This window comes from Anolis carolinensis, chromosome 2, assembly GCF_035594765.1.
Source record: "Anolis carolinensis isolate JA03-04 chromosome 2, rAnoCar3.1.pri, whole genome shotgun sequence".
Classification (NCBI taxonomy): Eukaryota; Metazoa; Chordata; class Lepidosauria; order Squamata; family Dactyloidae; genus Anolis; species Anolis carolinensis.
The window spans coordinates 268,276,380-268,301,710 of record NC_085842.1 but is presented as its reverse complement, the minus strand read 5'-3'; the positions used below and the strand labels follow the sequence as shown (position 1 = coordinate 268,301,710).

General features: G+C 39.0%; 1 protein-coding gene across 10 annotated transcripts in view; it reads right to left on the bottom strand.

Moving 5' to 3' along the window:
- The window catches only part of epb41l4a (erythrocyte membrane protein band 4.1 like 4A), a 205,522-nt gene that overhangs the window by 37,335 nt on the left and 142,856 nt on the right, over window positions 1-25,331 (bottom strand). For all 10 annotated transcript variants that reach the window (XM_062972183.1, XM_062972185.1, XM_062972184.1 and 7 more), the window contains 4 exons: window positions 15,609-15,700; window positions 14,020-14,097; window positions 8,809-8,930; window positions 4,351-4,441 (listed from right to left, as the gene is read on the bottom strand). In XM_062972183.1, coding sequence (XP_062828253.1) covers window positions 4,351-4,441; window positions 8,809-8,930; window positions 14,020-14,097; window positions 15,609-15,700 — 383 coding nt within the window. The remainder of the gene's footprint in view (window positions 1-4,350; window positions 4,442-8,808; window positions 8,931-14,019; window positions 14,098-15,608; window positions 15,701-25,331) is intronic.

Sequence of the window (25,331 nt, the reverse complement as noted above, 5' to 3'; positions counted from 1 at the left end):
GATATCTTGATTTTTTCTAAGGACGAGAAAGAACATCGTCAACATGTCAAGCAGGTTCTGCACCGACTGCGGGCTAATGGGCTTTTCGCCAAGGCTTCCAAATGCGTCTTTCATGTGCCTGAAGTGGAGTTCCTAGGTCATGTAGTGTCAGGTAGGGAACTTAAAATGGACCCACATAAGGTTGACGCCGTCAACTCATGGCAGGAGCTGAAAACTAAGAAGGATGTACAAAGGTTCTTAGGTTTTGCTAATTACTACCGGGAGTTTATTCCGAATTTTGCAAAGCTCACGGTACCTTTGACGCAGCTTCTGCGCAAGAAACAGCCATTTGTGTGGGGGCGGGAAGCTCACGAGGCGTTTCTACAACTTAAGTCTAGTTTTCAATCGGACAACATACTAACCCATCCTGATGTTGACAAACCGTTCGTGGTAGAAGCGGACGCTTCTAGCTACGCGTTGGGGGCTGTATTGTCTCAGAAGGATTCCTCAGGGACCTTGCGTCCCTGTGGATTTTACTCGCGGCAACTAACACCCTTCGAGCAGAACTATACCATATGGGAGAAGGAGTTGTTGGCGATTAAGGTGGCGTTTGAGGTGTGGCGGCACTGGCTTGAAGGGGCACGGCACCAGATCGTGGTCAGATCTGATCACAAGAATTTAGAGCACTTGCAAACAGCAAAGAAGTTAAACCAGCGTCAAATCCGATGGGCTTTGTTTTTCTCCAGGTTTAACTTCAAGGTGCAGTTCGTAGAGGGGAAGGCAAACTTGCGGGCCGATGCTTTATCCCGCAAGCCGGAGTTTAAGACCAATGAGCAGGTTGTATGTCAGACCATCTTGCCTACTGCCTCTCTGTGTGTTGTAGATAATGAGCTCGGGTTACATGACCAGATCCTTGAGGCTCAGAGGGATGATGTGTGGACACAGGAGCAACTGATGTTGCTCTCAGCAGGTAACCGTACCATACTGCCGCATCTACAAGATCAAGACGGAGTATTGGTACGCAGGGGGCAGGTCTACGTACCAGTGGGGGCCCTCAGGTTGGAGGTGATTAGAGCCCACCATGACGAACCCATGGCTGGGCACTTTGGCAGATTCAAGACCGTGCAGCTCATTACCAGGAGCTATTGGTGGCCAAAGATGCGGCAAGACATTCTGCGCTTTTGTGACAGCTGCGCCGTTTGCCAGCAGAGTAAGACGCCTGTTGGGCGCCCTAGAGGGTTGTTGTCGTCTTTACCTGTTCCGGACAGGCCATGGCAAATCATTTCCATGGATTTCATTTCAGATTTGCCTAAGTCTGGGGGTTATACTTGTATTTGGGTGGTGGTGGATTTATTTAGTAAACTGGCTCATTTTATTCCTTGTTCAACCATTCCGGCGGCCCCTACGTTGGCCTTACTATTTACTAAGCACATCTATCGTTTGCACGGAGCACCCGAGGTGATTATTTCAGATAGGGCTCCGCAATTTGTGTCACGCTTTTGGAAACATTTCCATGAGTGCTTGGGGACTAAGTTAAACGTTTCTTCAGCCTTTCATCCGCAAACGGATGGACAGTCGGAACGGGTTAATGGGCTCTTAGAGCAATATCTGCGTTGTTTTTGTTTAGATCAACCCACGGCTTGGGTGAAGTGGCTACCGGTGGCGGAATTTGCTTACAACAATGCGGTGCACACATCTAGTCAGCATACGCCGTTTGAGCTAACTTATGGTTTTCACCCACGGGGAGGTGTGGCGCCGTCGACCAATGTGGTCTCTTCGGACCCTGTGTACCGCTCTACGGAAATGGCTGCATTGCATGATGTTGCCCGTCGCTTACTGTTGGAAGCTAAGGCAACGCAGAAGACTCAGGCTGACCGCCACAGGCAGGCAGGGGAGGAGTTGGAAGAAGGGGATTTGGTGTGGTTATCTTCCAAACATATTAAACAGGCTGGGGGAAAGTTTGCGCCTCGGTATTTGGGTCCCTTTCCTATCGTTAAAAAGATTTCTTCCGTTGCGTTTCGTTTGCGTTTACCGTCTAGTTTAAAGGTCCATCCAGTCTTTCATCGTTCGCTGTTGAAACTTGATACCTCTAGTCGTCGTGGTGCTATAGCGGAGGGTATCACTGCCACTTCTCCGCCATCGGGGGAGGAGGCCTTTGTGAGAGGGGATAGTGTTATGATTGAGCCTCATGGCTCTGTTACTGACAGACGTGGGCGTAAGACTCCTCGGGAGTCAGATACTCTCGAGGAGCGAGAGAGAAAAAGACTGCGAGACATATTTGCAGCACCATCTGACGAAGAATCTTTCGAAGGGTTTACGGAGAGAATGGAGGAGGGGCTGGTTAGCTCAGAGGAGGATGAGATGGATTGGACTCGGGTAAGGGAGGAATTGGGGGCCACTGGCCATGATGGGGCAGAAGATGAATGGGGACCTTCAGGATTAGACCCATGGCTTAGCTGGAGGGATGGGACGGGATCCACAGCTGGAGATGCTGTTGGGCGTAGTCAGAGGTGTTCCAGCTCTGACGAGGAAAGTGATGAGGAAACGCCCGGGTTAAGGAGGACAGCTGACAGTGATGAAGATTTGTAACTGGCATAAAATGGGGCTTGGGAGCAATTGCAAATTGCGTCAGGCAAGGTAATCTGGGCAAACGCTTGGGATCCGTGTGTGTGTGGGACGCTTCCCTGAAGACTTGTGTACTTTCCTGTGCTGAGACGTAAGTTGATTGGAATCCAGGGGCAGACGGCGGGAGGGATTGTGTGGGCATTTGTTTGTGCAAACCTGTGCTTACTCTTATTAGCTTGACCTTCCGTCGTCTTTCTGACGGACGCCATCTCCTGCTTTGAGAACCCGGACTGAACTGACCACGGCTTGTCTTCCCCCCTTCTTGGACTTGGAAAAACTACAAACGTCTGCTTCTGGCTTTGATCTACGGAACGGAACTGGTCTACTCTACTTCTACAATCCTTGGCTGAATTGCTCGTGTTGGAGATCCTGTCTACTGTGTGTGTGTGGGAGCGACGCAAGTTACTCTAAGCACAGTGCTGGCAGCAGAGAGGAATCTGCTGCCAATTAGTTGCATTCTTGGTATCTTTTGTTCCTTGGCTTTCGTTCTGTTAATACCTAGGCTGAAGCAAGCAGTTTGTTTTTACCCGGATTAAACTCCGGTTTAATCCGGTTTATCTTTTGAACATTTACTTTTGTCCCCTTTTTGCTCCTAAAGGCAAAAATTGCCTGGCCCTTGTGTTTTTACGGGCATTTTTGAGTTCTGTAATCTAATAAACTCTGTTACTTTGAATCTTGTGGCGTTCTGTCCTTGACATGGGGACCTCAGGTTGAGCTTTGCTTGTCTCCCTGTATGTCTTTATCATGTTACAAAGCTCACCACTGTTCAGAATATGTCATTTGTTTCTGTGACAACTTTCTATTCTTGGGTTTAAGAACCTTATCCAGCTATCACCTGGATTTAACATCTCCAAGTAAATACTTAATAACAATAACTGCAACTATAATAATTATTATTTCTGACCTGCCTCTCCTTGAGGCAGGGCACAACACAGTTAAAAACACATTATAATCAAACATTATGTAAAAGACATGCCTTCCCCAGCACACACCATATATTAAAATATACAGAATAAAAATTAAAATACAGTAAACACAAGATAGGCAGACTGTATGAGAGAAGGCAATTCTTTAGGTAACTTGGACTAACTTGTGAAAAAGAATATTTTATCATTATAAGGGGAGGGGGTCAGGTCTCAGATTTGACCACCACAATCCTAGATCCCCAAAACTGTAATTATATGTTCTTTATTTGAGATATTAGCAAGAACTTTGACAAAAAACTTTAATGGTCAACTAATTTTCCCATTCATTTGAAAATGTTCCCAAAAGAGACTCTTGAGCAATTTTGCTCCCACACAAAAACATATATTCTTTCCTGCATTTCTACTTCCGATATTTTCTTCTTTCATTGTACATATACTTGGATCTGTTTTCTTTCCATCCATTTAAGTAATTTAAACATCCCATTTGGAGGATTATTTTATAGAAGATACATTATAGATAAAGCATGTCAAAGATCTGGCATGACAACACAGAACTGAGGATAAGTTTTGTTCTTTAATTCTTTTTTCTTTGGGGATCACTTTTCATTATACAGATGTCCAACATACTTCTGACATTTGGGCAATGACCTTCCTGCACAAAATACTGGCTTATGCAGGAAGTAACTCATTAGCTAAAAATAGATTTTTAAAGCCCCAAAACTACAATGGTCAACATTAAATGTCTAGTTCCTTCCAGCTTTAAGTATATCAGTAATTCTAATCTTCTTTAGACTTTTTTTACCATTTCTTCAACCATTACCTTTTTATTGGTGAAGGAGCAATAATTTTGGTAGTTCCTCCATTTTCTCCAATATCTTTGTGTGTAACAACCTGGTTTGTACAATGGGATTCTGACAAAAAAAACAATGTTACTTTAGTACATTTCAATAGATTTTTTTTCCTTTTTATGTATATAAAATGTCTAGATTTTTATTTTAGCATATCTTTAGTATGTAAATATGGATGTTATGCAAAGATGGAAACCAGCCAACACTTCCCAAAAATACAAAAATGTAAGCGAACCTTAATGTTTTCCCACGAGTCTCATTCAATGCGGCATAATGCTTCAGTGCAAAGGAGAAGATATAATGTTCTTATGCATCATCAACTTTTCCACAAATGTTTATCAGACTTAAAGGAAAGCAGAGGCAAACCCCCTCTGAACAAATTTTTCCAAAACCCTGTGATAAGTTCATTTGAGGGTAATTACTTGAAGGAACACAAGAACAAAGAACAACAATTTTTTCAGACACATTACTCCAATAAAGTGCAAAACATTGTCTTCTTTAAGTAGGAAGCTGTGTCGATAAATTAAACTTTATTTTGACTCTTCTGCAAAATAATTTATTAAACTATTTACGTAACAAGTAGCTTAGAAAAGCCATCAACCATAGCTGGAGGAAAGTGACTAAAGAAAAAAAACAACCTGCTTAAAAACGTAAGCCAGGATAATGATCACTGAACAGGGGAAAGATTTTGAAGTAGACACGAAAAGGCTTTGAAGATCCCATTGTAGGCACTACGCATAATAAAGATAGTTGAATAATCATGTCAATTACTCCTTAAAACAGCATGTGGCAATATTTTGGAGGCAGTTACTGCACCATAGGATGCTGCATGAAACAGTTGGTACCACCATAATATGATGAAATCTACTTCAGCAGAGCTGCTATTATAAATATACCATTCTATGCAAAGGGAGAATCTCCTTAATAATTTGGTAATGTACAGAGTCAATCAGAATCATTAAGATATGGGACTTCCACTGCAAAATCTTTTAAAAGTCTCTCTCTGAATTCTCATATTTTTTGTATGTGGAGGCAGAAGGACGCAATGCTTGAGGAGCACAGCTTCATGCATTACTTCCCAAACTGAGGCTGGTATTCTTTAAAATGATTTGTGTACTAATACATTTTCTTTTGTTTTGGAAAAAGATCATCACAGATTTCAGTATTACATATTTTGAAATTTTAAATACATTGAGCAGTTTCCAAGTTTTGTGCTTTTCAGTTTTTCCCCTATATCTATTTTTGAAAATTGAATTTAGCAACTGGTAGGGATATTTGTGTCTCGATGTGCATACAATTCACAGTGGCTAGAATACAAAATAGCCTAGCACCAGCATGGCATATATGTGAGCTTTGCTAAAACGTTTGAAAATTTGTTCACATAATTATCTTTTTAAAAGCTAGAATAAAGTTTTAGTGAAATAAAATGTGGATTTAAAATAAAGCATCCTACTTTATTCTCTCAAGTTCCAGATAGAATCCAGATGGAGTTTGGAGTCTAAATTGATCTAAACCAAGCCCAAGCCTGTTTTCTTCCATGAGAAGATAAATTTAATTGTGAAATGGATATTCATTTAACTTTCAAGGGACTGGTAAGAAAGTCAAACATGAAGGATAAAGTATTTATTTTATACATAAATTGACATGAAGTCAACTACTTATCAATTTCACGTGGGTCAGACATCAGTAATCCCTTCTATCAAACTTCAGAAGTACATGCCAACAGAAATGGCCTGCTGTGTCAGCACCTTGAAGGAGGTACAATAAAATCTTGTGCACAGGAAACACTAAAAACTAAAACACCTCCCTCCAATCATTCCAATAAGTATTCAGCATAGTTGTCATGAAAGAGAAAGAAAAATGGAAAGGAAGGAAGAAATGAAATTATGAATATGTTGGGAATGACTGGCAACAATTTGTTACAGGCTGGAAATTCAAGGCTTACACAAACACTACAGGACATCTAGTTTTAGATACTTTTATTATATGTGCAATATAAAAAGTAATATTAATCTCACTGAACACATAATATAAAATAAAAGTACTGTTTTTAGTGACACTCTCAAATGTTTTAAAAGGAAAACTGAAAGTAGGTAGAGAACAGAGACAAGGCTAGAATCTATATATATAAAAGAGTGATGGCATCACGGCGACCCACAAAACAACAAAACTACAGGCCCCCCAACCTCGAAATTTGACAACACAACCCATCATCCACGGCTCTAGGTTGATACAACAAAAAGAAAAGAAAAATAAAGTCCTAATTAGAGAGAGAGGAATAATTGCTTTTATCCAATTGCTGCCAGTTAGAAGGCTAAGCTCCTCCAACTTGGTCTCCTAGCAACCCAATAAAAAATAATAAAAAACACTAAAAATAATAAAAAACACTAAAAAATTAATACAATAAAATACTATAATAACAGAAAATAACTAAAAATAATGCAAGAAAATAATAAAATATAATAAATAAAAAGATAACTTACAATAAAATTAATAAAAAAATACAAGTAACGTCAAATAAAAATTACACAACAATTTTTAACCAATACCACCACCACTTTGCCACAGCAATGCGTGGCCGGGCACAGCTAGTGCTTAATAACAAAGATGAAGTGCACAAATGTGGCAATGTTACACTGACATATGACAAAACAAGGCATCCAGAGGAAACTGTCTTGCTTAAATTAGGAAGCGTGCAACAATCTGTAAGGAAAGTCATGTCTTCCTCACACAATTACACATTATGAATTACTTGAACTTTCTGAGAAAGCAAACAATCTTTCCCTAAGTTGCTTCCAAACCTACATAGCGATGTAATGATACTTTTGGAAGACATAACTTCTGCTAGACATCAAAGGGAGTATAACATGGCATAAAATATTCTCAGGCCATATAACTTGTTCTTGTTGTGATGACATTTGATGAAGGAGGTTTATGTGAAATCCCATGGGCAGAGCATGTCAAGATTTTTTTCTCCTAATATTTTAAAAAATTCACTGGTGTATTCCTCTAGTTTCTATATGGCTGTCCAAATAAATATGTATCAAAAATTATTAGCATTTAAATTAGGCACTTAATTTTTAAAAGCAGCTTTTCAAAAGCATCCAACATCAGCTTAATTCTCACCTTATCCATTGCAAAGTAGAAGGCTTTGCTTCAGTTAACTTGGGGCTAAATGGCATGTGACATTATTCAAAAGTTTAAATAAATATGCTTAATGTAGATGCTTTGAGTTTGGAGAAAAAACAGTTATGGGCTTCAATTTAGAGCAGGCATTTACACTAGAGCTATTCACTCAAAAGAGCCCCTAAACTGGCTCCTGTCCTCTGCTAAGGCACTATTGTCTGCAAACAACCATCAGGTGTGAGGCAGTTTCAGTGATTCTATTTTCTCCAAACAAAAGCCCTGAGGTGAATACATTAATTAACCCAAAATTAATTGGGTTAATTAATTAATCTGAAATTAATAAGAACATCAGTTGTGGCCTTGTCTTACTCAATTGTTGAATATGCCTGCCCTGTTTGGCACAAGTCTGCCCATGCAAAGCAGGTGGACATAGCATTGAATGAAACATGAAGAATAATCACAGGATGTCTCAAATCTACACATATTGATAAACTCTACAAGGTAGCTGGCATTGCCCCCCCCCCCCCGTATGTGTGACGGAAAGTTGCTGCTAACTGTAGAGAAATAAGGTTGAACACTGTGAAAGCCATGCACTGCATAGCTATCAGCCTCCTCCCAGTAGACTCAAATCAAGGAAAAGCTTCACGAGAACCACCACTCCTCTTAACGTTCCTCCAACAACAGCAAATGTATCCCTCTGAGCAGCTAAACCAGGAAATCACAACTGGATGGCATCCCACAAGGGGCAAACCAAAAATGGGCAACTTGGAGATCCCTGAACAGACTCAGAAGTGGAGTGGGAAGATCAAAAGACAACCTGGCAAAATGGCACAACCTAAAAGAATCCTCCACCTTGTGTGACTGTTGAGGAAAACAGACAACTCCGCATCTGTATGCTTGTCCACAATGTCCTGCCTTATGTACAGAGGAAGAGTTGTTTGCGGCTACATACAATGTGGCCTGTTTTGGCTCAAAAGAAATTTAGCCGCTTGTGCTCCTTCTATTTTTATCAGTTTTATACTAATTTATGCAATGCTTTTGATACAAAATAAAAAATAAATACATTTCAAACATATCACTAACAAGACTGCAGTTTGTCTCTGGGTGTTTAAGTAGGTTAAGCAAAATATAAAATAACAGCATTTAATTAATCTAACATGTTTCCTAGACAGAAAAGGTAAAAATTAGACTGTATTTAAGAATTAGGCAACTATAATTTTGGCAACTGTCTCCAACAAGTTGTACTTTATATCACTGTTTGATTTCAGCATAAACAGGCAATGTTCAGTTTTGACATGGCTTACCAATTGGTTGTGTTTTGGATGTTCTTTTTGGATACGTCTTACTACGACTTCTTTCAACAGTTTGGTTAGGTCGAGGAAGCTGGATGGAAAGATCTCTGTTCATGTGTAAAGCTGTTCTTCCACTAAAATATACCAAAAAAATTTAATCAGAAAAAGGCAGTAAAGATCCAAATATCTATACATATTTGCAAGGAGGCGAATATTTACTTTAAAGCTCACCCTACTCCAGTCTCATCATAAGCCAAAAGAAGTATGCATTAAAAAGGGAAAATACAGCTTATATTGTGACCTTCATATCTGCAACTGATATATTTCCAGACTTTTTGTGGATATGTGAAACAATTATAATAACAAACCCTCTTGAATGCCCCAAATATACCATAGGGTCATGCTTGAAGACCGAGAAAATGTGTAGAGAGGACATACTTTGTTGGATATGGATAAATGAAACTGCAGTTACCAGTCCCATGGATAGGGGAACTTTTTCACTTCCTTTACTGTCCTCTTTGTCTTGGCAAGTACACAGAGCAGTTAGAATCATAGAATCATAGAGTTGGAAGAGACCTCATGGACCATTCAATCCAACCCCCCAATCAGGTACTTTCTACCCAGCCTTTTTCTGTGCCTTAGGAAAGCCAGATAGATAGATAGATAGATAGATAGATAGATAGATAGATAGATAGATAGATAGATAGATATTGCATTACTACTCCCAATAATTTTCTGGAGAGTCTGTGAGTTGAAAGCCAAACAAGTAACTACTTCAATGTGATTCATCTTTCTTAACGAGGCAAACAAAGTAGAAATTCTACAGAGAACACTCAATGCATGAACACAAAAGGAGATCAGTGATTTTCATGCTGTTTCCTACTATGAAGATACCAAAGATTGCAAAGAATATGCTCTATTAGTTATGCCTGTCTATAGGATGCCAAGAATGTATATGTGTGAGACCCAACTTGGGTCTCTTAATAGACTGTCTCCTGTGCTAGCAGTGCTCTGGTTCCTCAGTAAACCTGCCCTATAGACTCCCATTCTATCTCCAAAAAAAGTCAGATGGCTGCTCCCTTTCCAAGTTCCATGCAGCCATACAGATATTCTTTCATTGCCTGTTTGATTCAACAATAGGTCAACAGTCTATTTATGTCTGCCAGAAGTCCAACTTATGTTGAAGTTTGGTTAAGACTTAGTACACACCCTTCTCACAACCACAAGCTGATATTGAAATGATTTTCCTGGAGCAGACTGTCTAGAACCCAGTCTGCAGCCTCTTACTATACTTAACCACCCAAACAGAATTGAATCTTCATTCAGGTCACTCCATTCAGATAGCCCAAACCAGTCGGCCAATGAATTCAACCCTCAGTTTGAATCCATTGGCTGGCATTTTCTTTCCCTGCCAGGGCTGGATCTCCATTAATGAAAACACACAAACCAAATCAAACCAATTATACAACGACATCAAAATAACTTATAATAACTATTCAAGAAAATAAATTACAACAATATAAAATAATGAATAAAAGTATACTAAAATAAAAAGTAGTAAAAATCTGAATGCTAAAGTACATTAAAATTATAGGACGGTTTACAACAACCAACAGAACCTGGGTGGATTTCCAGCATCCATTTTTATTTCTTTGGGTAGGGAGTTCCAGAGACGGGGAGTGATCATGGAGAAGGCCCCCTCTCTCATTCCTACCACCCGTGCTTGAGACGGGGTAGGACCGAGAGCAGTGCCTCCTCTACAGACCGCAGTGTCCATGGTGGTTTATATGCCGGGGATGAAGGTAGTCAAATAGCCTGGGCTCGAACCATTTAGGGCTTTATAGGTAATAACCAACACTTTATATTTAGCCCGGAAGTGGACCGGCAGCCAGTGGAGCTGCTGCAGAAGGGGAGCTCCAGTTAGTAACCTGGCTGCCGATCTCTGAACTAACTGAACTACCCTCAAAGGCAGCCCCACATAGAGATTGTTGCAGCACTCCAGATTATGTAGATTATTATTATTATATGTATCTATATTGTATTTTAATCCTTGTACTACATATATTAATATACATATTTTGTGATGGTGTGTTTTAATTTATATATTTTATGGTAATGTGTTTTCACTGTGCTGTGCCCCACTTCGAGCCATGAGGAGAGGTGAATAACAAATACAAAATAATAATAATAATAATAATAATAATAATAATAATAATAATAATTATTATTATTATTATTATTATTATTATTACTGATTGCTACACTGGGATATTAGTGTACCAAAAACTGTCATCAGAATTTCACTTTTTAAATGCCAAGCAGTATTTTTGTAAGTTGTGTTAACACAATACTGCAAAAAAAAAAAAAAAGAGAGCTTATTATTACACTAGGTTTTCCATTATTATACAATAACGTATGATAACATTATTTCAGTTTCATCAAAAACAAACTTTATGGACTTGCCAAACTTTGTTTTTGATGATGCTAAAATAATGCTATAGTATGCATCCCTTTTCTAGTGATAATTCCCAGTTGCCTAAACATCTGTAGTTGAAAGGCTGAAAAAACACTCAGGTGGATTTGTCTAATGACTGAAAAGCAATTACACTGTGTGGAAAAAGAACCCTACAATTACTGAGTTGTTCATATGACTAATCTCTGCAGAGACACAGTCTGTTTTGCCAACAGAATGCCAGTTAGGAGCCAAGAAGCAAAACGATGGTTCTGCCCCAAACATCTGCACATGTGTACAGCTAGTTGAGTCTGTCACAAAATGAGTTTCACAAAATGAGTTTCACATATATTTCGTATCAGTTGGCTACCCAGAAAAAAGGAACTAAATTTGCCATTCTTTAGCCTCATTAAAACTTTCTTAAGTATATTAAAATGAATTTAATAAAACAAGAGCAATAAACATCTTGGCAGCTGCTACATATACCTAACAAAAACTCAACAGGTAAAAACTCCTTTTGAATGATCTGCTCCAGGACATTAAATAATTAACTTAATACTTGTTCAAATGTTTTTTAAAATCATCTTTATTAAGTGTTTTTCATTAAATGTCACACATTAAAATCAATGGGGGAAAATATAGAAAAGGAGAGGAAGAAAGACAGAAAAAAAGAGGTGCAATAGGGTATTCTTGGCTACCAGGTATCTTCCTTGAGGTTTCTTCTTTTTCTTTCTTTCTTTCCTTCTCTTAAATTCTTCCCCCTATCTTCTTTCCTATTTCCTATGTTTTATTTCTCTTCATACCTATATCTTCTTTTTATTTTATTTTATATATTCCGTAATATGACTCTAATGTCTCTTTCATCAGGTTCCCCTTGCTTTTTGAGATCAGGAAAGTTAGTCTGTCCATATTTCTTATGTCCAAAATTTTTGTCAGCCAGTCATTATTCTCAGGTATTTCTTTCTTTTTCCATATCCTTGCATACATGTTCAAATGTTTATCTTAGCACTATCAACTTAATTTAGAGAAAAACAGATGTTTACACTATTATATCATTATATCCTACAGGCTAAATCCAATGTTAGCCCTAGCCAAATCAAAAATAAAATGAATTGATCGATTCATCACAATTTTGGAAGGATTAATTTAACCCCATTTTTCCTTTTATTATGGTTTTTTCCCCCTTCTTCTGCATTCTTCATAAAAACATGTAATAGAAAATGAGCCATAGATAACCACAACTTTATGTTTTGAGAATATTAACCTTAATAAAAGCTAACACAGTTTGTATGATCCAACAAATGAGGGTTATGCACTTTGACATTAGTGTGTATCTTTGTCCTCTAGGATCACCTAATTGCTTGTTACGGCAACAAAATCCTTTTACAGCCAGACTCTGCCTCGGACTGTGGTGGAGGCTCCTTTCTTGGAGACTTTTAAGCAGAGGCTGGATGGCCATCTAACAGGGGTGTTTTGAATGTGGTTTTCCTGCTTCTTGGCAGGGGGTTGGACTGGATGGACCACAAGGTCTCTTCCAACTCTATGATTCTATGATTTGATAACAAATATTATATAGAGCATGCATAAATACCACAGGTTTCAAAAGCCTAACATAAAATATATTTTGCATAATTGTGTTTTAGTTGAGAGAATCAGTGAAAACACTTTTTGGACCACCATTCCAAGTAGCGATGTTGGCTAGGAAATTCTGGTAGTCATAGTCCAAAAATGTATTATTTCCAATGGCACACTGACTTTTATAACATGGATCTCCATACGGAAGTACTTGCTGAGACTGATTTTAGGATGGTTCCTGTTATTAATTGTTATTTTTAAACCAATGAGTCAAAGGTGAGCACCCTTTATTTAAGCTGTATTGCATATGCATGTAGATATCTCCAGTGAGGAAACAACCCAGTTTCTTGAACAGAAAGCTACAACCTTTCCACTGCAATCAGCAAACTAATTTGGGATTAAAACAGACTACAACTTCTACAAGAAAAGAGTGGACAATTTGAGTTGGTTGTGATTTGCACAAATTTCTAGGCCACACACACAGACAAAGAGCACCAACATAAGACTGGCAAAGTATAAACCTAGTCTGCTAAGAGCAAGGGATGGGATTTCTGGAAAGCAAATGCCTCTTCCACCCTGTCCCACCAGTGAGCCATGTAGATCTGCCAATTCCCTGATGCTATTGGCCCTAGATATAGTAGAAAACAAAAAGTTTCATAGCCATAAAAGAAAACTATTAGCAATAGAAAAACAGATATCTCAACCACCAGTGATCCTGATTCAGATTGCTCTGTCTCTATCACTGTAAGTAGTAGGGAAATAACAGTATTGGTTGTATCAAGATAATGGTGGTGAGGAATAGTCTCAAATGAGAGCTAACAGAAACTTTGAAATTCCTGACTATTCAGCTAAAGCCTGCTCAGTTTAACTACAGAGGGAAAAAAAGAATAATGCTTCTGACTCTTCAATGATCACACAGAAAACAGCTGAGGAAGATTACAAACCCACCTGCCTATGTCTTAAGGCATCTGACAAAATAAATCAAAGCATATTCTAGTCATTATTTTTCACAAAAATCTGCACCCACAAAGAATCAAATACAAGCATTCTTCTAAAGCTGCGTATATAGATTATAGTTTCCCTAAATAAAGTAGAAGGCATAAAGCCATATCTGAAATCAAAGATTTCATAATTATAAAAAGAAGGAAATATATGTTTAAAAAAGATCTGAAGTCATAAAAGTAAGTTTCACTCACCTATATCGATGCTTATATCCTAGAGATCCAAGTTTGCCAAGTTTTCTTGATAGAGAATTGGATTCATTTTCCGGCATTCTGTTTCAATTAAAAATAACATTGCCATATTGTGATGAAATGAAGAACAGAAAAGACTACAGATTAGCTCTACATATTTTCTTTCAATGATAACTTTATAATAAAAAACCCTGTGAAGCTACAGGGGAGACCAGCTGAAATGAGTGAACATTATTTTTCATATCCTTTTCTGCTAAGGGGGCCACAATCCAAAGAATCGTGCTCATATTCTATTAATCCAAACCATCTCTTCTATTGCAAGAAAACATAATCACAACACACTATCTGTGGATTAGGGCAAGAAGGCATACTGGAATGAATGAATACAAAGTGTGTGGCCTGAAATATTAGCTCTTTGCTTAGTCAGAGCTATTTAATGATTAGGCACATGGTAGCATATCATAAATATTAGCAGAGTTCAGGATCTGGAGGCCTCATAGTTACACAGTAAAAAAAATTAATCCTGCATATACAGGGTGCATTTCAGCCAAAGTTTAGACTTCATGTTTCCAATTGTTGATCTGGGGGGAATAAAAAGTATCCCAATTAACATTAAAAAAACTTACTTAAAGTATCATCATATCCTGTAATCCAGAACATTTGTTTTTGTGTGTGTTCAAATAATTTTCAATTTATGGTACCCCTAAGGCAAACCTGTTATAGAATTATCATGGCAGGATTGATTCAGAGATGGATTGCCTCTGGAATAATCTATACTTCCAAATAATGCAGTTTGAAGATGCATTATATGGTCAGTGCAGACAGATATGATACTGTTCAATGCTATTAAACTACATTCTATGAGTATATACACTGACCATATAATGCAGTTTCAAACTGCATTATATGGCAGTGAAGATGGGACCTTTGCCTTCCTCTGACGCTGTGACTGGGTTTCTATGACGTATCAGGAATTTGAACCTTATTCACCAGTTGACAGTCCAACACTCATACAAGAAATTCTGTATGATATTGTTTCAAATGAGAAAAGTCTTGTATACCAAGTCAGGTTTCTGTTCATTGTTATTTGTATAAACAGTAGTTTGCTGCTTTCTAGATGTTTTCTTTGAAAACACAGAACATTGGGATCTAACAGATGCCCTTCCAAACACAGAAGGCATTTTCTGCTTCAACATTGACTCTTTGATACTTTGTGTTAGATTGCTGTGCATGGAATGAAATTAAATCTAAAAAATACATTTCCAGTTGCACAAATAGAACTATCTCAGTCGCATGAAAATGCTTGATCTACCCATTTACAACAAGGGATGAACTTTTTTTACAGATATCTGAGGCCAAAGACAATTTACTTTCTGCTTGCTGGGGTGTGCTGGATCCAGGCCTTTGCAAGAAGATCACCTGAGCATATATATTTAATACAACCAAGGTAATAATTGACTAGATTTGAATATATTTGGTTTATTAAGTGCTGAGACGTATCAAAATTAAATGCTGAAGTGCAACATTCTATACCACCAAGATATATTCATCTTCTTTTATCATTCCATAAAGATCATTTTAATGTTGCATACCTGAAGAATGTGTGCTGTTCTACACAACATTTCCACAAATGTTTGCAGGCAGTTTTGCTGTGTGCTTCAAAAAAGAAGGAAGTTTCATTACACTGAAATAAAATAACACAAAAATAGGATTTGCATTTGATAGCATGAGCTTGTGAATTCCAATTTTTCTTTCACTTCCATTTTTGTATATCCGGAGAAATGTCACTTATAACAATGAAGCAGCATCTCCTACTATGAAAGAAAACATTTTCTTAAGCGTTTTGACTTTTTAAAAGTACAATTCATTTTAAATGGCTTAGGAAATCAACAGACACTTTTGAGCACTTTCTATGTTATATTTTCTTGAACTAAGCTTCCCCATACTGGAAAACACTGGAAAGCACTAGGCTATGTCAGTTTATCCGCAGCTATGACTGCATTTTATGAATTTTAATGTTTTATATTGTAATTATGTATGTATGTGGTTGTAATTCTGTGGTTTTTATCATTTCAGATTTATGTATTATGTATGCAGCACTTCGTTGTATTTTGTTGACCGCCTCGAGTTTCTTCGGGGAGATGGTGGCGGGATAGAAATAAAATTTATTATTAAATTTATTATTATTTCATTTGTACTGTGAATATTGGGTGAGATCCTACAGTGTCCAACACAGTGCCCACCACTCATCATCCCCAGAATTCAAGGCTGTGTTGTAATAATCCCCCTGAAAGACTAATCTGTGCTTTGCTGGAGAATCAATTGGGAGAAACCAGAGAAATGCCTGACCATGTACCATAGCCATATGCTGCATGATAGCATCTTCCATCGAGATGTACCAGACTTGGTGGATAATGACATTATTCTACATCCACTGAGTACTTTGAGACATGTCTCCGGTTTTTCCTATGGGACATTGTCAAACTCTCTTCTGCTCTCGACCCCTCACAAAATGGTTGTTCAGGAAGGCTAGCACAACACAATGATCAGTTCTGAAGGGCCTTGGTCATCACAGTCAAACGAAAGAGAATGCTCATCCCTACAACAACAGGAAGGGAGGGAGGGAGGGAGGGAGGGAGGGAGGGAGGGAGGGAGGGAGGGAGGGAGGGAAGAAAAAGATAGGTGCAATATACTGTATATTTGTGTATGTCACTAAAAGGTTGCTGGCTAATGTTTTATTCATTTGCTTTTCTTTTGGATTTTCTAAACACACACACACATATGAATTAGATTTTCACAATTAAACAATGCTTTTTCTGACACTGACATCCATGTAGTCATAAAGCATAAAGCTCTATAACTCTTCACATAACAAAATTAAAAATACTAGTTAATTCAAAGAAAAACTGAATAATATTTACGTAAGCAGAACACCTCCGAAGCCTTTATAAAAATTACTGATTAACTGTGAGACGTGGTATGTATTAAGTAAACAATGTTGACACTGACAAATGATTGTGAAATTGTATCCGTCATTTGGATGAATTATAGATTTTTTTTTTAGAATCAGAAATTAAGATGAAGGCATGCATGCCTAGGAAACATACTAGTCTTCCAACGGCATGCCATGGCCATAGTCAATTTAATTTAGTGAAAGCTTGAAAAGAATGTGTCTAAAACTAAATGAAGTTACTCATTAGCCAGAACACATTTTAAAACACCAGTGAATGAAAAACACTAATAGTTTGGAAATCTAAAGACAATGGAAAAATTCATACTGATTACAACTGGGCTATACTTTGTTCCAAAAAGAAAAATTTTAATTAAAGGTTCACAATCTTTCTAGCTTCAAGAAAGGACGTAGATGCATAAAACATACTCAAAGAAGTGAAGGTCCAGGGGAAAAATGTAAAAATAGTGGAAAAGTAGTTGCCCTCTCCATTTTTCCCAGAAAATTTGGGATAACAAGTAAGAGAAGACAATTTCTAAAAATTACAGAACAGGAAGGCTTTTATGTAACACAACATACAGTATCTGGTTATTTCTTAGCCTTGGTATCTCTTTCTCCGTTTTTTTAAAGGAATGAATGCTTTATGCTTGATACTAAGGAGACAAAATTATTTTCTCTTTTTTCCCTAATATAGATGACTTCTGCTTTTTATCGTTTTTTCCCTGCTCCATTTCAAAAGTGGCAAAAGAAAAGAGGCTCCTTGCAGTTCGGGGCCATATAACTCCATTTGCAACAACAAAATCCTTAAAAGTTTGTAATTGTTATCTGACTGAACTGGTTTTTTTTAATATAGCAGATAGGATCATTTTATGCCACACAAATGTGTGTTACTGTGTCATGTTGTATTTGGAGGTAAAGAGAAGGGGTGGTTGTAGAAAGTAACAACAATAATAACAACGCATTACTAGGATAAAATACCAATTTTGTTTCTAAAATAACTACATTACAGACAGTTTCCAAGTTTGTTATTAAGTTGAATTTGTTTGTAAGTCAGAACAGGTACATTTTAAGTGTAACTCCAGCCATGCATACACACACACACACACACACACACACACACACACACACACACACACTTTATATCCTTTTTTTCCTTTAGGCGATCCCTCGTAGTTCGAGGAAAATTGTCTTCCATTTCTGTTGTCTTGGGGGTGTGTCCGTAGGTGGCTGAAGAGACCTATTCTTGATCTGCATGTTCTACCACAGTGAGGACATCGGTTTCCAGGTGGAAGGCGGTCCCGGTCAGGGTTGGCTTGACAGGCTTTCCTCTTGGCACGTTTCTCCCTTAAGCCCTCCATTCGTGCCTCTTCAAACTCCGCAGCACTGCTGGTCACAGATGACCTCCAATTAGAGCGCTCAAGGGCCAGGGCTTCCCAGTTCTCAGTGTCTATGCCACAGTTTTTAAGGTTGGCTTTAAGCCCATCTTTCAATCTCTTTTCCTGCCCACCAACATTACGTTTCCCGTTCTTGAGTTCAGAGTAGAGTAACTGCTTTGGAGTCGGTGATCGGGCATTTGGACAACGTGGCCAGTCCAGTGGAGTTGATGGCGTAGGAGCATCACTTCAATGCTTGTGGTCTTTGCTTCCTCAAGCACGCTGACATTTGTCCGTCTGTCTTCCCAAGAGATTTGCTGGATTTTTCTGAGGCAACGCTGATGGAAACGCTCTAGGAGTTGAGTGTGACGTCTGTAGACCGTTCACATTTCTCAGGCGTAGAGCGGGGTTGGGAAAACAATGGCTTTATAAACAAGCACCTTGGTATCTCTACGGATGTCCCGATCATCAAACACTCTCTGCTTCATTCTGAAAAATGCTGCACTCGCAGAGCTCAGGCGGTGTTGTAGTTCACTGTCAATGTTGACTTTTGTGGAGAGGTGGCTGCCAAGGTAGCAGAAATGGTCAACATTTTCTAATGTGACACCATTAAGTTGTATTCCTGGCTTTGCAGAGGGATTAGCTGGTGCCTGTTGGAAGAGCACTTTGGTTTTCTCGATGTTCAATGAGAGGCCGAGCTTCTCGTATGCTTCTGCGAAGGTGTTTAGAGTGGCTTGTAAGTCTTCTTCTGAGTGCACACAGACTGTGTTGTCATTGGCATATTGAAGTTCTATAACAGATGTTGTGGTGACTTTGGTTTTGGCTCTCAGTCTGCTGAGGTTAAATAGCTTGCCATCTGTCTGATAGATGATTTCCACACCGGTGGGAAGGTTCCCATCTACAAGGTGAAGTACCATAGCGATGAAGATGGAAAATAAGGTAGGGGCAATAACACACCCCTGCTTGACACCTGATTCCACCTTAAATGGGTCACTTTGGGAACAGTCCAAGACTGTTGCCATCATGTCATCATGGAGGAGCCACAGGATGTTCACAAATTTGTCAGGGCACCCAATTTTTTTGGAGGATGGTCCAGAGAGCGCTGTGATCCACTGTGTCGAATGCCTTTGCAAGGTCAATGAAGGCCATGTACAGAGGTTGATTTTGTTCCCTGCATTTTTCTTGCAGCTGTCGTGCAGTGAAGATCATGTCCACTGTTCCTCTGGAGGGACGGAAGCCATTCTGGAATTCTGGGAGGGTGTCTTCTGAAACAGGGAGAAGGCGGTTTGCAAAGATTCTTGCGAGAATTTTCCCAGCAGAGGTTAGAAGGGAGATACCGCTAGAGTTCCCGCAGTCTGTTCTATCCCCTTTCTTAAAAAGGGTGATGATGTTGGCATCCTTGAAGTCTGCTGGGATTTTCTCAGTCACCCACACTTTTTCAATGAGCTGGTGGAGTTGTTGTATCAGCTCAGGTCCACCCTCTTTGAAGATTTCAGCAGGGATCCCATCAGGTCCGCTGGCTTTGTTGTTTTTTTGTTGACTGATGGCATTGTTGACTTCTTCCAAACTAGGCAGTGCTGCAAGCTCATCCCTGGTTTGTTGTTGCGGGATTTGTGAGAGGGCCTCTTCGGCCACATTGGAGCTGCGATTCAGAAGGTTCTGGTAGTGCTCTTTCCAACATAGTGCAATTGATGTTTTGTCCTTCAGGAGTTTGGTTCCATCTGATGAGCGTAGTGGCTGTATGCCATGGTTTCTTGGTCAGTAGATGTGGCTTTGAAAAATCCCTGAGCATCATGGGTGACTGCAAAGTGTTGGATTTCTTCAGCCTTCTTTGTCCACCAGATGTTCTTGTGTTCTCTGGTCCTTCTTTGGAACTCAGCTTTTGCACTGGCATAGATCTTTTTCTTAGCAGCACAGTTGGTGTCTCTCTGCTATGTTTGGAAGGCTTTCCTTTTGTTATCAATTAGCTGTTGGATCTCTTTGTCGTTATCGTCAAACCAGTCTTGATGTTTCTTAGTTTGGTATCCAATGGTTTCTTCGCAGGCTGTGATGACGGAGGTCTTCTGTTTGTTCCAATGTTCCTCAATATTTTCGGGGTGTTCTGTGGGTAGATGATCTTTGAGTGTTGTTTGGAGAAGGGCTCGTTTGGAGGGCTCCTGAAGGACTTGGGTGTTCATTGTACGCCTTGTTTTTCTTCCTTGGAATCTGTGTTTGGGGACAATCGTGATAGCCATCATGGATTGGATGACTGCTGGTCTGTCCAGCAGTCATCAGCACCTGTCATGGCTCTTGTGAGAAGCACATTGTGGCGGTCTCTGGCATGTGTAATTACATAGTCCAAGAGGTGCCAATGCTTTGACCGGGGGTGCTTCCATGATGTCTTGAGCTTGTTTTTCTGGTGGAAGAGCGCGTTGGTGATGACAAGGTTGTGCTCTCTGCATTTGGTGAGAAGCAAGATGCCATTCGAGTTGCTGTTTCCAACCCCATCTTTTCCTATGATCCCTGGCCACAGGTCGGAGTCCCGTCCGACTCTTGCATTAAAGTCCCCCAGGAGGATGATTTTGTCCTCCTTAGGTATCTCCGATAGGATGGTGTCCAGCTGATAATAAAAATTTTCCTTGATGTTTTCGTTCAGAACATGCTCAGAAGATTCTACCTCACTTTCTGTCCCTGTAATAACTTAATTTTGAAAAATTTGTCTTGTTGTGGAAACAAGGTTTCGTTATAAAGTTTCAGTGGAGACACCTTTTTCCCTATGATAACTCTTTCAGGAGTAAATTTCCCTTCCTAGGGAGATATTTCTCTCACTTCCGGTTGTGTCAGCGCTGTTTATAAGTATGAGTCGTTTCTAAGTCGAATGTTTGTACCTCAGGGACTTTTCAATCTGCAAAGGATACTAGTATCACATTTTTTTTCTAAACAAAATCTTTAAAATGTCAATTTTTCTCCAGGAAAACAACAGAGAAACGCCCTATGGCTTCCAAAACTTCCAGAAAGTTTGCATCTCTAAACACACACACATGCACACACACTTCTTCACTATCAATCCCATCCTAACAGATATAGACACTACCTTTCATAACCACATCACAGACTTCAGGGATAGAAAAGTTAAAATTTTCCCTTTCTGGTCAACAAGATCCACAGAATTATTAGAATTAATTTTGTGTCCTACGTGGCACTTGAATATATCATTTGAATATACCACTTGTCTACCTCTAACAAAGATAAAACCCTTTCATTTGGACCACAACTGGCAAGTTTTAATTATACAGCACCTACATTTTTTCCAAATATAGCATCACAGATATTTCTTGAGTAATTACAGAGGCAGTCCAACCATAAGGCGAACTAGGCACTTGCCTGTGGCGCCATCGCCCAGGGGGCGCCATCATCCTGGGAGGAGGGCGCCACTCCCCACCTCCTTCTCCTTCGGACCTCCCGGTGCCCGCGCTGGGCCTTCCGGCCGGCGCGATCCCACCTTCGCACCACATGAGCCCACCTTTGGGGCCTTCAGAGATTGTGAGGTCTGTGGGAACTTGGAAGCTAGGTATGTGGGGTTTATATATCTGTAGAAGGTCCAGGGTGGGAGAAAGAACTCTTCTTTGAAGTACAGTAGAGTCTCACTAATCCAAGCCTCGCTTATCCAAGCCTCTGGATAATCCAAGCCATTTTTGTAGTCAATGTTTTCAAAATATCGTGATATTTTGGTGCTAAATTCGTAAATACAGTAATTACAACATAACATTACTGCGTATTGAACTACTTTTTCTGTCAAATTTGTTGTATAACATGAAGTTTTGGTGCTTAATTTGTAAAATCATAACCTAATTTGATGTTTAATAGGCTTTTTCTTAATCCCTCCTTATTATCCAAGATATTCGCTTGTCCAAGCTTCTGCCGACCCGTTTAGCTTGGATAAGTGAGACTCTACTGTAGGTGTGAATGTTGTAATTAATCACCTTGATTAGCATTTAATGGCCCTGTGGCTTCAAGGCCTGCCTTCTTCTTGCCTGGGAGAATCTTTTTTTAGGAGGTGTTAGCTGTCCCTGATTGTTTACTGTCTGGATTTCTTCTGTTTTCAGAGTGTTGTTCTTTATTTATTGTCCTGATTTTAGAGTTTTTTTTAATACTGAGGGCTATCTGGGTTAGCTAAGTCCACACTGCCCTATATCCCTGTTCCAATATTTAGTGCTAAATTTGCAAATACAGTAGAGTCTCACTTATCCAACATAAACGGGCTGGCAGAATGTTGGATAAGCGAATATGTTGGATAATAAGGAGGCATTAAAGAAAAGCCTATTAAACATCAAATTAAGTTATGATTTTAAACCAAATGAAGCACCAAAATATCATGTTAGACAACAAATTTGGCAGAAAAAGTTGTTCAATACGCAGTAATGCTATGTAGTAATTACTGTATTTATGAATTTAGCACCAAAATATCACAATATATTGAAAACATTGACTACAAAAATGTGTTGGATAATCCAGAACGTTGGATAAGCGAGTGTTGGATAAGTGAGACTCTACTGTATAGTAATTCCTACATAACATTACCATGTATTGAACTGCTTTTTCTATTGATTTGTTGTAAAACATGATGTTTTGATGCTTAATTTGTAAAATCATAATGTAATTTGATGTTTAATAGGCTTTTCCTTAATCCTTCCTTATTATCCAACATTTTCGCTTATCCAACGCTTTTATTTTTCAGTGATTGGTTGGGGGGGGGGGCGCCAAAATTCTTTTCACCTACACTTGAAAAATACCTAGGGCCGGCTCTGAGTAATTAGTAGCTTTCACTTTGTCTTTTTGTACAAAACTAGGATCTATGGCAAAGAATAAAGGGCAAGAAGCAAGGCCGCAATAATCTCATTGGGAAAGTACAAAATGTCAGGACCAAGCTTTGGTTGTATCAGCTCATTTACAGCTGGAAAAAAAGAAGGCTAGCCATTAACTTACACCACCAGTTCTCTCCCTGCTCTTGTGTAACTCATTTCCTAGGTATATTTTTATGTTTACAAACTGACAGAAGATTTGCATTATAAAATATTTAAAACACGCTTGCAAAAACAAAGCTTTAGTTCTCTGCCATTCAATTCAACAAAAGCCACTGACAGAGCAAATACAGTAAGGAGGGTATACATTTCAAGAAGTTTCACATAATGCACTAAGAAACATGAAACTCAAGGGAACATACTCCTGGAGAACAAAGAATATCTATCAGAATATAAAATTGGAAAGATCGGTGAGGGTTGAAGGAGGAAAATAAAACATAGATGATATGCTCACACTTTAATAACATTTCCCCAAGTTAATTTATAGTGCAGTTTCCTTTATTTCAGTCACTAATGGTCTGTCTTCAGTCGTAGGAGAATTTGTTCCTGTCAGCTTTGTGAGATGAATTGTTCTCCTGCATGACAGCATAAAATCAGCATAATTCATAGTGGGATACTACAATGAAACCTTGGTGACTGTACTGCATTCTATATTTTTATTGATAATCATCATTATTTTAACTACCTTTTAAAACTATTTCAAATTAATGTTATAATACGATTTTTAAAATTTTAGCTTAACTGTATATATGTATTTTGTTTTAACACAGAGTGTGAGCTGCCGAGGGTCACATATTGAGACAAAGGTGAAAGTAAAATAAAATAAATAAAAAATAAAAACTAATTGTAGACTAGAACTATTGTGGAGGATACTGCTTTTTATCTTTCTTAACGTTCCCCCCAATAACAGAAGAGTATCCCTCTGGGCAGTTAAACCAGGAAATCTCAATTGGATGGCACCCCACAAGGGTCTGCCTCCAGGGGCAAACCAAAAATTGACAATTTGGAAGTCCCTGAGAAGACTCAGAAGTAGAATGGGCAGATCAAAAGACAACCTGGAAAAATGGCACTACCTACAAGAATCCTCCACCTCGGGCGACTGTAGAACAGAACAGAAAACTCTGCATCTGTATGCTTTTCCACAATGTCCTGCCTCATGTACAGAGGAAGAATTGTTTGAGGCTACAGAAAATGCAGTTGCTGTTGCCCCTTTTTAGTCAAAAGATATTTAGCCGCTTGTGCTCCTATTTTTATCAATTTTATACTTATTTATGCAATGCTTTTGATACAAAATAAATAAATCTTTCAGATCTTTTAATGTTGCATATTCTTTAAGGACATTTTTAATAATAATCTTCCATTGCATTTAATTTAAATCTTTTGTAACGAGGCAGTGGGTGGAAATGCAGCACTATGCTAATCCAAAATGGCAATATAACCATCCAATATAAATCAGCTACTTAATTTAATTATTAAGTGTGATGCCTCATGGGCCTTGTAGTCCTGCTCCTAGTGCCATCGTGACAGATGAAGACGAAAACATGAGGTTTTCACCGGTTCAACAAGAGCCGGAATCTTTCCAGCTGCCGGATGTTTTCGCCCAAGAACCCAGTAAAACAGACCTTGGGCATTCCTCACCCCCGTTCCCTAGGAGACAGTCCTATTCTGCAGACAGGGGAGTGAGAGAACAGACTCGCAGGAGCTTACGGATTGCAGCTAAACAACAGGCTGATTAGCCACGCTTCCCTTGGGAAATTCTAAGGAGTTTCACATCTGGACAAAGTTGGGTTTCGTTTCCCGTTCTCTAGGGAAAGAGGTCGTTGGCGGGAAAACGAGACCCCAATATAGGTGCCTGGCACGTTAGAATTGTTGCGGAGTCAACAGAGCAGCTCCAGAAGCAACTTCGTGTTTCCAGCCTTGTGTGGACTTCGAAAAGTCCGCAACCCCAGTTCCTTGCTTTCCGGATCAAGTATTCAAGATTTGTCTAGCCTTGTTTTTAGCCACGGACCTTGTTCTTAGAATCTCTGTTTCGCCTTGTTCCTAGTCACGGACCTTGTTTAATGATTCAAGTTTGTTTCCAGCCTTGTTCTCAAGTTACCTTGGACTTCAAAGACTCTGGGCATTTTCCCCACACTATTGCTTGGCAATAGT